At 37.5% G+C, this 16,170-nt stretch overlaps 1 protein-coding gene across 3 annotated transcripts in view; it reads left to right on the top strand.

Annotated features, from left to right (window-relative positions):
- ACAP2 (ArfGAP with coiled-coil, ankyrin repeat and PH domains 2) overlaps nucleotides 1-16,170 on the top strand; it is a 60,262-nt gene that overhangs the window by 16,728 nt on the left and 27,364 nt on the right. For all 3 annotated transcript variants that reach the window (XR_009487669.1, XM_059855440.1, XM_059855441.1), the window contains exons 2-9: nucleotides 236-293; nucleotides 2,799-2,918; nucleotides 3,564-3,617; nucleotides 7,117-7,175; nucleotides 7,660-7,843; nucleotides 10,031-10,075; nucleotides 11,135-11,230; nucleotides 15,397-15,471. Coding sequence is in view for 2 of the 3 variants with exons in the window: in XM_059855440.1 (XP_059711423.1) it covers nucleotides 236-293; nucleotides 2,799-2,918; nucleotides 3,564-3,617; nucleotides 7,117-7,175; nucleotides 7,660-7,843; nucleotides 10,031-10,075; nucleotides 11,135-11,230; nucleotides 15,397-15,471 (691 nt within the window). In the remaining variant the exon portion in view is untranslated. The remainder of the gene's footprint in view (nucleotides 1-235; nucleotides 294-2,798; nucleotides 2,919-3,563; nucleotides 3,618-7,116; nucleotides 7,176-7,659; nucleotides 7,844-10,030; nucleotides 10,076-11,134; nucleotides 11,231-15,396; nucleotides 15,472-16,170) is intronic.

Below are 16,170 nucleotides of genomic sequence, written 5' to 3' on the forward strand. Positions count from 1 at the left end.
CTCAAATCTTTATCAATAGACCGTATTTTAGTAGTGATCTAGTTTTTCTTCTTTGTACTGTCAAATTTCCTGTACTTCTTGTGGTTCTTTAAAATCTATGCTATTTTATAGCTGAAATTTAGGTAAAACTGTGATGGCAATAAATGAGTTACATGAATGCATGTCTGCCCCTTCTCCCCAGACTCAGAGTATTTTTGTGTAAAATTTTAAAGGAAAACCTCTTTTATGCATGCAGGGCAGCTTTAGAAGAGGTAGAAGGAGATGTGACAGAGCTGGAACTGAAACTTGACAAGGTAAGCTTTTAATTCAAAAATGTTTGTCTCAGATACATCAGAAAGTGTGTTTCAGTTTTGTTTTAAAGTTCCCAGCAGGGAAGAGTCAGTGGCCCACCAAGCACCCTGCTCTGCAGAGGAAAGGGATCCAGGTGGAGCTCACAGCTGCCTCAGAGGCCAGGCTGGAGCAAAGCAGCACCGGGCAGCTGAACCCACTCCTTCCCTGGGTGGGGACTTCGCTTGTGCAATTCCCTCCTGAGTGGCCCTCACTGCACCCCTGTGACTCAGCCCGGGGAGCTGCTGCAAACTCCTTCAGCTCTCACTGAGATAAAAGCCAGGGCTTGGTCACTGCTGCACCAAGAGCCTGGTGATCACACCAGCATGCACTGGGGATGTCTGGGTACTCTCTGGTTTGAGGACATCTGGGTACTCTCTGGTTTGGAAGTTTAAAATCCATGTTGTTTGTCACTGGTAGTCTGAGGCACAGCAGCCAGGTGTGTGTGTGTGTATGAGTATATATATATATCTATCTATATATATCCTTCACTGTTGTGTGGAGGACTTGACTGCTGTAAAATTCATCCTGTGTTTTGTCATACTTCGTGCATGTATATGAAAAAATATATGTAGCATCTTTTCAACTCCTTAATATCTGTTTATTGGTTTTGTCACCTTTGGAACTTGTGTTATTTCTTTGCTAGTATGTTGAGGGTGGCTTATTTTTGGTTTTCATCTGTATAAAGTCTTCTTGCCTTTGCATTTGTGCTAAATGTTTTAAATTATTTTTATCTGTGTTTTCACATGGCAGGCAGATGTCATTTGTTTACCTTCTTAACTGCTTTTTGAATTCAGCCTTTTTTTCCTGCAGCTGTTGAGCTGGCTGCAGAAAGCTGGAGACAAATAAAGATGGTGTCAAGCCTGAAGACTTGTTCTTTACTACTTGTAATAGTATTTCTAGTTTTCTAGTATTCTAGTAGCTAATAATCTAGCAACTTGCTCTTGCAAAATAAATTCAGGATCCTTAATTTTGTTTTGGTGTGAATCTTGGTGAAACTTTTGGGTATAACACACATTTTTACTATAGGAGTGTGGAATCTGTTTTGGTAGATCAAACAGTGTAAGTATTTAAAAGATCTGAAAACTCAAACTTGTAAGTTTGTCTTTTTCACCAGTCTGAAAGTTTTTGGGGAAAAGAATTCTCATATTCCTTAAATGGCATTATTCAGGGCTTTGCAGTACAATACTAAAGTTGAAAGCCAAGCTTCTTGGGTGAGCTGAAGCAACTATGGCCTGAGGGTAATTATGTGTCCAAGCTTGGTTGGTAAGTTTTTCTGATTAGTTGTTCATACTAAACTTGGTTTTATTGTCTCACAATTTTGACTTTGGGCTACATTGTCTGCAGTTTTGTGCTCTCTGGAAGAAAGCAAGCCCAGTTCAGGCTTATGAACTTATTATAAGCAAAGGTAAAGAAAAAAGGTTAATGTTGATAGTGGGTTTTAATTTCTGTCCGTTGTTCAAGCACCTTGGACATTTGCCAGAATGTGGAAGGTCACATTTAGCTTTCCATTTTCCCTATGGTCTGAGTCAACCTAAAAAATACTGGGTAACTAAGGCAGGAAGGATGCTTGGATGGTTTCTTTGCCCCAGCATATGACCAAGTGCTTCTGTGTTGCTTTTCATGAGGATTTATTTACCATCCTTGGAAAATCTTTCAGAGATGAAAGTTCAGTTTTTTGGCTTAGGGTGGGGGAACTCAATCCTAATGCACCCCATCTCAAGAGAGCTCCATGGCAATTGCAGTAACCACTGCTTCTTACATTAATGGTCCAGTGCATAAATGGTTCAAGAAGTGGGAAAACATCCATCACAAGATACTGAGGACCTTCTTATTAGACTGCAGTTCCATGAGGCCTGAGGTGCTGACTGAAGCAGTGAGTGGTAGGGATGGAAAGCTATCAGAGATGTCTGTTCGGGAGGGGAAACATGATTGATTTCACCTCCTGAGATGTAACCATGGCTCTTCAGCTGTGCTTTGTGCACAGGGCCTTTTGCTTTCCTGTTCTTGTATTTTGAGTGTCTCAGGATTAAACAACCGGTGTGGGTTTAGGTGTTTCTTGTTTGTTTGTTTGTTTGTTTGTTTTGAGGTGTTTTTCTTCAGAAACCACAATAACCTCATCATTTACTTGTGTTCTAACCAGTTATGTTTTAGTTGCTGTACTTTTTGCCTGTATAAAACTCTCTCTTGAAATATGTGCAACATGTCAGTTAACAATAAATCAAGTAAAAACTAATTTTAAAAGTTTATAGAGTGGTAGCTTTCCCAGTAGCATATCTATTGACCCAGAGTAGTATTTTTATAGCTGGTACTACACAGTAGAAAGCTTTTCATAGAATCTAAGAATGTAACTTTTGAAATTTTGGTTTTGTAGTCTTAACTAAGCTCAGTGTTTTCATGATTTATATGATGGTATAAAAACCAAATCAAAATAAGCCTTCCTCTTTCTCTCTCTTTTTATGCTGTTTTAGCTGGTGAAGCTTTGTATTGCAATGATTGACACTGGGAAAGCATTTTGTACAGCCAACAAACAGTTCATGAATGGAATTCGAGACCTTGCACAATATTCCTGTAAAGATTCATTGGTTGAGGTAAGTTCTTTGAGGTGAAAGGGGAGGGAGAGAAACATAATCTTAAAATGGTACAACATAACAGATGGCAAGAGAAGTAGTTGAAGTTTTTAGAATTATTTGCCTTTTTGCTCCTTTTTCTTGGCTATCTCTTTCAGGGTGGGGGTTTTCCAGCTGTGGTGCACTGCAGGTGTCTGTGTGTTTAGTTTCAGCAGTGACATGGGTCTGCCAAATTTCAGAAAATGTGTTAGATTAATGTGTGCACTGGTGATTGCAACACGTTAACCTCTTTTTTTTGAGTAAGAGTATTAAATGTGAAAAATATTAATTAGTGTAATATTAAATACTGTAAATTAATGTTTTAGATTATGTAAGATATGTTTCCCATATCTTTAGTCAATTTGAATTTTTCCTGCTTTTCTTCAGTTTGGTGCTTTATATACAGGCAGACAGAAGTAACATTTTTGTTGCTTGTATCTTTAATAGATTTATTTGCTATTACAGCCATGTTCTCCTTCTAGCCTAGTGATTTAGTCTCATAATAGTGCTATGAGGAAAATGAATTTCCAAGTTCTTTACTGAAAAGCTGTAAACCTCTGAACTGATGCTTTTGTGCTGTGTTTTTAATAGGGCTTAACTTAAAACATTTTTATTTTCTCTTTACAGACCAGTTTGATGAAGTTCTCTGACACTTTACAGGAAATGATCAATTATCATAATGTGAGTATTTCTAGCAGCAACATGGCACTGATAGCTCACCTTCAGTTATTTTTGATAAAAGATTAATGGTAAAGCCTTTCTTGTTGATAGTTTTTGCAAACTAATGGTTTAAGTGGTGTTAAATAACTCTCATTTTATACTTAAAACTATTTTAATAATGTTTTGTTTACAAGGTATTTATAAATATCCCCTTTTCTGCAGATTTCCATCTTGGTTTATTTTTCATTTGGAATTTGTAAGCTTTGGTGCTCTAGGACAGTAAATACTGGATGGTTTAATCTTTTTGAATCCAACTGGTGGTAACAGTTAGAGACTATGTGCTTATACCTTTTCTGGTCTGAAATAATTATTGTCTTTTCCATAGTTGCTACTTTCTCCCCTGTCCTTTATAATAAACAAAATGAAGCACCTATGATTTGCATATAGTTTTCTTTTGGAGGGATAGCAGATTTAGGTAAGTGTGGAGAAAGGAGAGAATGCTAGGATTTAGAACTAATTGTAATTTTTAGCATGTCAGATTTAATCAAAAACTTCAGTTTTCCGTGGGTTGAAAACTAATTTGTTATTTTTTCCTTTAAAGAGTTTGGTCTTGTATTCAGAAGTTTGTTCTTCTGGTTTTTTCCTCTTTCATTGGCCCAACTGCTCTTTGCTAATTTCCCAGCAAATTGCTGGAAACAAACTGAAGTGTCTCCAAAGTGCTGAAAATATGCAGGACACTTAAAATGTGGGTTTTTCATACCATTGGGAGTATAAATATTGACAAGGTAGAATGGAATGGAAGTTTGCTAGCTTTAACTTAGCTTTCTGAAAGTGTCTGGTTAGGCTTTTTTTTTTTTAATGCGTGCTTTTAGAATGGAAGGGAAGCAAAGCAGGTTAATAGCATTGTGATTGATTTTCTTTCCATTACATAAAGTGTTCATATCTGCACCTAGTCTAATGAAAACTGTAAAGAAGGGAGTAAGTGAACAGTGGTTCTTGGGTTGCAGAGAGAAGGGAGTGCCAAGGTTCAAAGCAGCAGTACTGGAGCAGTATTACTTTCATGTCAATGATTTCCGCAGATTAGATGGAGCAGATAACTCAGGCTGTCCCTCTTCATCACACATCTTGCTGCTGGAATCCCTCTTAACCATGCCTTTTTTCTATGGTTTGCTCTTTTGGACACCTGACATAGGTCCTGTGTTATTGCTGCTGTTATTTTACGTGATGGTGCTTGCACTGGTTTGGTAAAACTTGGCATAGCACAACTCTTCCCTTTGGGCAGTTTGAAGGCAGAAAGCAAAGAACAAACCATATTAAAGAAGATTTCTTTCCAGATCTAAGTAGGACCCATCTGGCTTCTGCCCTGCTTTTTTTTTCCCCTCCCCGCCCTTGCTGTGCTCAGGCATAGTGAGGACAAAGTGGCTTTTACCAAAGGCACAAACATCAGGAGTGAGGCACAATTGCTTTGCCAGACATGTTGTGGTCCTGCATTGCTTTTTGTGAATCTGCTGAGTTCAACAGGGCTTCCTGGCCCAGAGTGACAGGTCTGTTGCTGACCAAGGTGACAGAGCTAGCAGGAGGGAGAAGCTAGAGGAAGAAAGAGGAAAGGAAGGATGGAAGGGGTAGGAGATGCTCCCACTGAGTTCTGGATGACAGTCAGTTTTTTCGTGTGAGGCTTTGCTACAGATAAGGCCGGGACCAGACTAATGCAGCGTCCTCACTGATTCAGCAGTGGGGGAGTAGCTGTGACAGCTTATGGCAAATAGCAGCTTTCTTAGACTCGGAGTGTATGAAGGTAGTATGTTGACAAGGCTCTAAATCTAATCAGAGCATGGTCTGGGCACTTCTTTCTGGCTTTTTTAGGGGAAATGATGTCTACATTTTTTCTCTTCATTACTGTAAGCAGAATGCAAGGCTCGTATTTCTGGGAGTCCTCTAAACATTTGAGTTTCCATCTGGTTTTATCTTTTGGTATTGATCTTGATCGGTGCACTCCCCAGGCACTGGCAAGCTTAAATGTCAGCAGTGGGAGTAGTCCCAGCCAGACTTCCAGTTTGTCAAGAAGTTCTTTATTCTAGTTGTCTGCTTTTCTTTCCCAAAGTGGGAATACAAACAGGTTCTTCCATGTGTTACTGGTAGATACAATTCTGGTTGGAAGGGGCTTCAGGAGGTGTGGATGGTTTGACTGCCTGCCTAAATCAGGGTCAGATATGAGGTTGGAGCAGGTTGCTTTGGTCTTGAAAACCTCCTAGCATGGGGACTGGGTGCAAGGTACAGTACCACTGCTAATGAGTGGCTCTAACTCACTCATGTTTCCCTTCAGTGTTGCTAGAAAAGAGAGATGAGCTGGTAAAGGTTTTGCCAGCATTACATTTTGGCATTACATAGCTTCCCATTTCCAAATCTTAATAAAGAATCTAAGACTGAGAACTTGTAAAGAAAACATTTTTGACCTTAAACTTTGAGGTTTTGACTTGCTTTTTCAAGAAAATTATTTAATATTTCACAGTCTTTACCTTTTTTGAGAGATTCTGTTCAACTGGGCCAACTTTATTTTTGCGATGCTGCCTTGTGCATTTCTGTTATGCAGAATTGGAGGTGTAGAGGGGTTGAAAATTAAGGCAACATTTGTTGTCTGCACAATAAGACGTGACAAAAGGATTTGTCCAGTAGCCATTGATCTGTTCCACTCCATCTTAAAACTCAGAGGGCAGATGTGAAGCTGGAGGAATGTATGTTTTCATTTTCTAGTTAGAATTTTTTTGGGTCATGAGAGAACATACAAATTGTCTCACATTCTGCTGTTCTTCGGCCTTAAAAAAGTTAACAAATATCTTAGATTTTACAGTTCAAATGATTTGATTATATTTTGTGTCTCCAGCCTTCCCAAATCTTAATTTTGGAACCATTGCTTAGATTACTTATTCTTAAAAAGAATCAGGCATTCTTTTTAGTAGTCCAGCAGTGGGTGGTTTTTTACAAACATTTCATGTAAAGGAGATGGTACTGAATAGTCATGTATGCTACATTTTCAGCATTAATTTCAGTCCATGGTTTTGGGGGTTTTGCCAGAAGTTAAGAGCATGTTCTTTCTATGGTTTAATTTGTCTTTTAATTGTTGATAAATTGTGAAAGTCTAAGAAAAAAAATGATTCCTTAACATTCAAACTTGTTTCTTCAGGAACATTACTGTACAATTAACATAAATAAACAACTTCTATGAAACTAGGCATGTCAGGATGAGAGAATAAGATGCCAGGAGCTCTTATCTCTCCTTATAACCACAGTCTTTAAGAAAAGAGCAGCAAAGCATGCTTGGTTTGAGTTATTTTCCCTATTTTCTTTCTTATCTTTTATTTATTTCAAAGCTACTGTGAAGGGATTTATATTTTGATATTAGAGACAAAGTGGTTTAATAATAATTCTCATCTAATTCTGCATAATTACCATTGGTATTTCTGAAATCAGAAGGTATGAATACCTCCAAGTTACTGACCTACATAATAATGTTTTCTTTCAGATTCTGTTTGACCAGATCCAAAGATCAATTAAAACACAGCTTCAGACTTTCGTTAAAGAGTAAGTTAATTTGCACTTGTAATGGGAAAATTATACATAAAATGGAATTTAAAAAATCTGATTTGAATGGGCAAGTGAAACATCCTTCTTGTAAATAGCCACCCATAAATTGAGAAGTGTGTATTAAGGCTTTGTCAAAAATCACCCCAGGTCACTGAGGCTTTAGATCCAGCTGCAGAAATGTTGCAATAGGATGAATTACTGATCTAATTACATATTGTAATTGTCTTAGCTTGGGGGACAAAGCTTTTCCCCTGTAGACATTAGATGTGTTCAGTTACATTTCAATTTTGTCCTTCCCTTGGAAAGGCAAGAATCTTCTGTCATAATTTGTGGATTTCCATTTGACCCAAGCATGTATTGAAGAATCTAAAATTTGAAAAAGACACCAGCTATAGCAGTCCCAAGCTTGGTCTGTCTGATGTAGCTTTAAACTCTTTCATGCTTTGGAATTAATTTGTCACCATATTTCCTTTTTCCATAGAGATATTAGGAAATTTAAAGATGCAAAGAAACAATTTGAAAAAGTGAGTGAAGAAAAGGAGAATGCCCTGGTGAAAAATGCCCAAGTTCAAAGAAATAAGCAACACGAGGTAGAGGAGGCAACCAATATTTTGACTGCAACTCGGAAGTGTTTTCGACACATAGCTCTGGATTATGTTCTTCAGGTAAGGACAGCAATAAAAGTTACTTCTCAAAACCATTTGTTACATATGCTTAGAGACATGTCCTTTACAATGTTAGAAGTTCTTTTTGTGAGCTTCTTGGAAGCTGTGGAGATTCAGGGAAAAAGGAAGAACTTTATCTGCAAGTAATTAATTTTTTAATAAAATCTGAGAAAAATTAATTGATGCATTCCTATTGCTTTCATGCTGTGGTATTCAGTGCCCTTGCTGCAATGACACAGTTGAATTTTCAAGCTGAACATTAATTTTGGAAAAAAAACCCCAGCATTTTGCCTGATACTTACCTAAATGTTTCGTGACTTAGATATGCTGCAGTTGCTTATATATGTAAAGTAAAAACTGTAATCTAGCCTAGGAAATGCAAATTACCTGAATAATTCTGATATAGGACGTTGGGTATTTCTGCAATTTTAGCTGTATGCTTTGGGTTGTATGCAGCTTGTCTAGATGCCTCAGAGTTTGGCATTGTGCTATAAGGGGAGTCAAGAACTTAACTATTCTTTACCTTTTTAGTGAAGATCTCCCATAGGGTGTTGAGAGGTTCTTTGTCATGCTGCTTTGTATTCAGTAATATTCTTTTGATTCTTAAAATTCATCTGCTTCATACTTCTCCACAAATACAGCAAAACAGGATTATTGCAACTCAGATGGTGTGAGATGTTGGGGGCTCCCAAATGGGTCTGAGCTTCTCCTATGATCAAAAACAGAACAGCTATTTACAATTAAGCTTGTTTTATATAAGACATTGTCATCTTGATTTGTGACAGTCCAGTCAGTTATTTAAAGCTTAATTAACTTCCCTATAAATTGCATTATGAGTTGTAAAATGAAGTGGAGCCTGTCAGCCTGGGCATGTTTACAGATGTGGTGGTCTGTGGTCGACTCTGAACTCCAGCTTTTTAAACACTAAGGTCATTTTGATGTTTAAAAAGTGGTGTGAATTATTCCCCACAGGATTATTTGTACTAGCACTAAGTGGTGGGGGCAGCTGGCAGCCACTACTGTAGTAGGCCACTTCCTTGTGTGTGCGTTGAACTGCAGGTTGTTTGCCTCCTGGAATTTGTATGTTCAAAGTATGAGCAGTTCCTGGGGTAAAGATTTAGAGTAACTGGGAACAGTTTCAGCATCTCTCAACGTGGACAAAAATCAATTCAGCTTTAGGAATTGTGTCTGCTTGAGTGATTCTTCTGGGAAAATGGCTTCACAACTATGGTCTCCTTGTAGCTAGATTTGCTCTAAACTGTAATACAAAACCTTTACTTTCCTTTTATTTTTCTTTGCCTCACAGGCTGAGGGTTTATTCTATACAAACAAATCTCAATTATTTTTGCTGCAGAAAGTTTTCCAAAATAATGACCACTTAAGTATAAAAGTAGAATCTGGTTTTGATTGTAGCTTCAGCAAGTTTGTTTATTTTGCTGAGATTCTAAACTGATGTAGATGTGTTAAATTACAAAATCATGCCTGTTTCTGCTAAGTGGGTCTTTTAAAGTAAAATCTGTAGTTCTGGATAGCAACCTTTTAAGATTAGATAAAGAAGATAGGGGAACTAGGTGAATGTGAAAAATTTGTAATTTTTTCCTATATAATGTGAAATTCCCTAAATTCTAGGGCAACATCTTTAATCAGTGACTTCAGCTAGCTTAAAAGCCCAGGTATACATAGAAAGTTACTTATTGAAACTGTTATGTTCTTGCTTGCCTGGGACACTTAAATACTCTGAGTCTGAAAAGTGAGGGGAAAAGTAACCCTGCTCCCATCCTTCACTCTGCCCTGGCAGCAGTGCAACTTCTGCAAGGGGTTGGGGGGCTGGCTTGCCTCATCTGCTTGAAATGTCTTGAATTCAATCTCTTGAAAATGAGAACCAATTTTCCTTGAAAGGTGTATTATATTACTTCTAGCAAGTAAGTGGTGTCCTGTATTTTCCCTACTGATATAAGAAAATTGTAACTATCACTGTGAAGCTCAAGCTTTGCAAGTGTTCTCTGATTGCATCACTTTGATGTCATGACAGAACTAGAGTGCATCTTCTTTTAAAAGTATTTTGGGAAGTCTGATATTGAGCTGTCTTCTTCCAGTGTTTTAAGCTTGGATGTGATTATTTGGAGAAAATTGCAAATAAAATGAGTTTAGAATAAAAGGAATTGCTTGTTTGTTCTTTTCTCCTAGATCAATGTTCTTCAATCTAAAAGGAGAGCAGAAATCCTAAAATCGGTAAGGTATACTTTATCCTCTGTATGTCAAATATTTTAATCTGTCTGAAATTAAAAATATGACCACAAAGTAGTATGTTAAAAGTTTAGTCCTTTTATTGATAAAAATGTTATCAATACATTTGGCAGTTTGGTGACTGTCAGTTTGGCCTTTACTGTAGCTGGGTATACATGTTTAACTATTTTTGATAATCCTTCTGGTTCAGATTTGAACACTTGTAGGTTTTCATTACTCTTGATCCTTTGGTATGTGTTCCATGGTTAAAATCACTTTGTTTGCTGAGAACTCTGCTGTTTAGGTCTGATTTATTACTTTGCAAACAGTAAGTGCTACTTATAATCTATTCTAAGATGAATTCTGTTCTTTCTAAGAACAGGGCAAATTTTAATATGAGTAGTATGGTATTTGCTAAATTAATATAAAGCTATACCTGCATGCCAGTTTGCTTCACATTGTATTCCCTTTTCTACTTCACATTATCTCTGTTAAAAGTTTGAGATGGAGAGTGACAAACTAAACAGTGCTGTTCTTTCAAATGTCTGAAGTTGCTCTCCGATAGTTTTCTTAATTCCTTAAAAAGCAGAAATTTACTTGGGCTGGTTTATAACTGCCTGGTATTCTGCTCTGCACCTTCTCAGCTTGTGTCTCTTTCAAGGCCAGACAGTCTTTTCAGCTATGTTATAAAGCTTATGTGTTTGAATCATTAGTAAAATATTCTATAGCCCCTCTGTACCCTACATGTCCCAGTCAAAGAGAGATAACAAAAATTTCAGGTGACATGAATTAGAAACAGTTTTCTGCCATTAAGTAGATTTCTTTTGTTTTGCTCATGGAGCTAATGCTATCAACTGATTTCTGAAATTTATGGCTTGGTTCTGTTCTTGCTTTACTTTGCACATTTATTTTACAACATTGGAAATTCTGTGACTTATTGATGTAAAACTATCAGGACATGAGAGGAGAAATTAAACCTGAAATTGTAGGTTATGTGAATTGACACATTTATGTGATATGTGATACCACTTTTAAGAGAATAAATATTTACTTTGTTCCTTCTAGATGTTATCATTTATGTATGCACATCTGGCTTTTTTCCATCAAGGCTATGATCTGTTTAGTGAACTTGAGCCCTACATGAAAGATCTTGGTGCACAGGTAACAAATTATTTTAAAAATGTATAACTATATGCTGAAATGGAAGAAATCTTGATATATGCCTGCATATCAGGTACTTCATAGATTTATTCAACAAAAAGGGAGTTGTGGTATGATACAGGCAAAACATAAAAAATATGCTGTGATGAAAGGAATGAAAATAGTTACAAACTGAAAGTTTTCTGTTTACTAAAATGAATACTACCTTTAGGATTTACATACTAAGCATAGCCATGTACTGCTCTGTGGGGTACATTGCGATATTCAGGATACTGGATTATTTGGATTTCAAAATTTTTTTATATGACCCATTTTTGTAAATATATCTAATAATAAAAAGTAGATTAGGCTGGTTTTCCTTCTACTCATATACTTTATTTACTGTGTAAATTATGCAGTCTGTATAATTAAATTTTGATGTGTGTAAATAGAAATTTGATGTTAGCAACTTAGACCATAAAATAGAAGTATGATTTTAATAAGTAGTGCAAAATTTAGTTCCTGCATGGAATCCGTCTTACCCAGTTTTGTTGTTTAAGAACAGACAATTGATACTTCTGGGTTTACAGTGAGGGATTCATGAAAAGCTTTGATGGACCACTGCCAACTGTGCATAGGAGACAAAAACTGAAACATTGAAAATGGTTTTGCAAGTAGATCGGAACATACACTATTGAAATGAAGATCTGTCTGTGGTGCACGAAGAAGACTGAGCGGTGTCTTGACTTGCTTTTCAGTGCAAGTTATATGAGCACTTTCTATTTGCCTCCACCTGAGGCCTTGCAACAAGTGCTCTGATAGAAACCCCTCTATTGCCACTTCCCAAACAGATCCACAAAGGAGCCAACCAAATTTTTAAGTGTCTGTCCAGGTGAAAAGGCAAATAAATGACAGCAAGCTTTTACATTCATCTTGAGTAGATGTGTCATTGAATGTCTAAGAGATTAAATTGTTCTGAGCTGTGCAGTGGAGCAGATTGGGAGCTGTAGAAAATAACTCCAACAACCCAATGGCTGAATAGCTATTTTTCTGCTAGACTGGGCCCCAGCTGGGTCTTAATTATGTGTAGAGTCAGGTCTTGGTGTAATAGGGGCACCTGAACAGTTCAGGTAGGTGTTACTCTTCCATAGTTGTGCCCTTTATTCTTCAACATCCTTCCAGTTTGGGCTGTAAGCATTGAACTGTAGTGTCTGGCTGTGTAACACGTGTCCTGTACTCTGTGGAAGAGGGCATAGGGAAAGGAGACACAAACTGTGGAGTTAATAGTGGGTTATGCCATCAGCCAGGCTTCATTGTTTCCATTTCATTGACGTGATTGGAGCAAGAAAACACAAGGTTATTTTTGAATGCCTGGTCATGCTTTTGCTTGATCTGGTAAGGAGCACTGTGTAGCATTCATTTTGGTGCTGGTATCATAGCAACTGAAGGAGTTAAATTTAGAAAATCCATAGCTAAGAATGTTTTAAATATATTGCAGTTGGAGCAAGATGGACTGAAGACCCTAAAGTTGTACAACTTGCGCAATTGTTCTTTTGTAGCAGACCTTGGCACTTAAGTAATGGATATTTTTCATGACAGAAGCAGATTTGTAAATAACTGTTGAAAGTTTTAACAGTTGATGGCTTTGCAGCTTGTACTGGTTGAAGCTTGTGCCTTTAACAAAGTATGTTGTGATATAACGGGAATTTGCTGGATTTTTGTGAAAATGCTGTTAGATTCCTTCTGTTGGTGAGTGAGTTTTCATTCCTAGGTGAATTTTGTATGTGATATTAATTTCAAGGGTTTACAGCATCTGAAGTAATAAAATTGATCTTAAATAGTGTAGTTATAGTTTTGAATTAATTTTGTCTGTATTTTTAAAATAACTGTTTTATTGTGATGGAATAGGATTAAGCAATTTTGCTTTCTGGGTACTTCAGGGTAGGATCCCTTGGGAATCAGATCATTGTGTGGGAATCTTTAATACTGTGCAAGCATAATAGGAGCTTTTGCATGGAAACTATCGTTTTTGGTTCTTTTCATATGAAATGTGGTATTAGCTTAAAAAGAAAACGTTTGAATTTTCATTGAGATGACTACTCAAAAAGCTAAGTATTTTAGTCTGACTTAATTCTCCTCAGAATGCCAGTTAGAGTATTATGGTTTTAAAAATACATTTACCAGTAAAAGCAGTAGTTTGAAAAACCTAATTTTCCAAAAATTACCCAGTAATGCTATAATGACTGGAATTTTGATAGTTTAGTTGTGATTTGCTACAGCTTTTGATAGTTACATGCTGTTGGTCTCTTCTGAGACAATTGATGTGCTGCTCACCTGAGTGGAAAGGAAGAAACTCTGGTTTGAGCTTGAAAACAGGAATGGTGCAATGCTGTCTTCATAGTAAAAAAAGTAACTGGTGGAATGAGCTGCTGTTAAGAATTCTGTTTTGGCTGTGGTAAAACACTTGTATCCAAGGTAAATTAGAGGTAATTGCCCTACCCTGAGTGACTGCCTTCTGTTTCATCTAATGGGGTAGAAGGAAGAATTTTTTGGGGACCATGTGCAGATTCCTGAAGTTTTAGCAAGAAACTTGATTCCTATAAAATTTTGAACAGCACTTGACCCATTTCTCATCTTTATCACAAGAGAAAGGGTTTCTCAAAGGTTGTTGATGCAAAACAGTCTTTGAGCCCAGTCTATTTTAGAGGCTTATGTTATTTTTAAGTGCTAAAGCTACATAGATGTTGCATTTGGACACTGCAGCCTTCAATGTGTTCCTCTTCACAAATACCTGTGAAGGTGTGCAAGTGGTGGTACGGCCTTTTGAGCCAGTTGGGAAGACAGGGAGAGAAGAGTTAAAAAAAGTAACAGAGTACAGAATTGGATCCAGATGTTTCAGCTTTCTGATGGCTCCATAATTATTGGAGAATGTCTAGCACAAGGGTGTAAGGGCCTGTTATTGTCCCTTTTCTGTTATTTATATCATGTCAAGCAGGGCAAGTGAAAGACTGGGGAAACAGCCAGAGTTGGCAGGGCCTGCCACTTGTGATTCTGAGAGTGGGTGTAGGGGATCCTCTCTGGGTGGATCAGAGGATCTGTTCGTCACTGTGCCCTGTGCCAAGTGAGTGACCCAGCTGGGAGCTGGTGCTGCTGCTCCTGCTGTTCTGGCTGTGGGCCTGCAGCAAAGGCAGCCCTGTCCCACAGACGGAGAGCCGTGGGCTGAGCCCTGCGTCTGCACCGCTGAGCACGACTGTGCTCCGGCTGGGTAATGGCAGCCTTGTGTTACAGGCTGTAAGTACCAAACCAGCTGGTCTTTCAGGCAACATCTGCTTCTCCACTGCATTTCTAACTTAAACATGAGGGCCTGGATAAAACAAACAAACAAAAAACCCAAAAGAATCAAAACTGTAAAACAAAAGCAACCAAAACAAGCAAGTAACCGCAAAAGAAAACCCTGGTCAAACTTTCTCTTACAGGGTATCTCAAATTTCCTCTTTTTTTTTTTTTTTAATCACAATTGTAAAAGGAAATTTTTTTGCTAACGTCCTTTTTATCATCACAGACTTTGTAAGGATACTAACTTAAATATTCTCTGTGACAATCTCAGTTATTTTCAAAGCCATAATTTTATTTCCAAAATTAATTTGGTTGTCTCTACCTAAGGTCTCAAGCAGTCTTGCTCAAGTACTGCTGGTCAGCTGATCAAAACTATTGACACAAAATCCTATTTGAGACAGTTCTCCCACTTTGTGGAGGAAAAAATCCATAGCATTTGCTCCTTCTAGTTTTTGCTGCTCCTGCCAGTGCTGCTGCATAGGCCAGCAAGAGCAGCTAAAGCATGAGTCATCCTCTTGGGAGACTGAGCACCAATGCGGTACAGAGTCGCATATGCTTGGCACCATGCTGTTCTTTGAGACAGTTCTTCTAATGCTTACAAGAAATGTACACCTTGGTAGAGGTTAATTCAGGGTGGCAGAGCAGTGCTTTAGACGAGGCTTCAGTGGTTATTCAAGGTAAACAATTTGTGACAAAGAAGTAATTATACTATGCAAATAAAATAAACGTCTTGCAATGTCTAGACATAATGTGTTCATTCTTTTTTTTTTTTTTTTGTCAGCATTGTGAAATCTACTGAGCCAAATTTCTTATGATAATTTAAAGATCCAATTTTCTGTTTCTCTTTACAGCTGGATCAGTTGGCTGTAGATGCTGCAAAGGAGAAGAGAGATATGGAGCAAAAGCACTCCACTATTCAACAAAAGGTACTTGACAGAATGTAAAAGACAGGCTGCACACACTTTTTTTTTTTATCTGTAACATCTCTCCCCAGCATCTCTGCATCAGAACTACAAGGGATGGTATTTTTAGTGCAGAGAGACAGACTGACATGTCATGAAGTGTCAGGTTGGATTGCAGATACTAATTTTGTGTTACTGAACACAATATTATGCTTAGTTTTTACTGAAACATAAATAGAACAGTAGAATTTATTTGAATGCTGAGATTCTAGCATTTCAGTAGAACTCCTAATTCCTATTACCTCTTGCATTGATTGTGTTTTTGTGTTTCCATGCTGTATGTACAAGAGGTGTATGTGCTGCACAGCCCTACAGCAATAAGTTTGACTTTGGACTGTGCCAAATCCAAGTGCAGCACTTGGAGCTTGTGTAGCAGCTGCTGCTGCGTATGAAGAACAAAAGTAAACTTTTGTAGAGTGCCTAATGTAATGGTTCAACTGTGCACAGATATGAAATTGAGAACTTTTAATTGGCCTTTTGAGGAAGATTTGTGCAATAATTCTTTTTACTTCTTGAGAAAAATTTAGGTAATTCATGTTGGGGGAATGACTTCTGTTGTTTTAATGTTTCAGAAGCTCTAGATCAGTATTGGTTTTGCAGGTATACTGTTAGAATTTAAAAATATTTCCACTGAACTCTGGTAGTGAGCTAGAGGCACTTTTG

Source organism: Haemorhous mexicanus, chromosome 10 (genome assembly GCF_027477595.1).
Source record: "Haemorhous mexicanus isolate bHaeMex1 chromosome 10, bHaeMex1.pri, whole genome shotgun sequence".
Taxonomy (NCBI): domain Eukaryota; kingdom Metazoa; phylum Chordata; class Aves; order Passeriformes; family Fringillidae; genus Haemorhous; species Haemorhous mexicanus.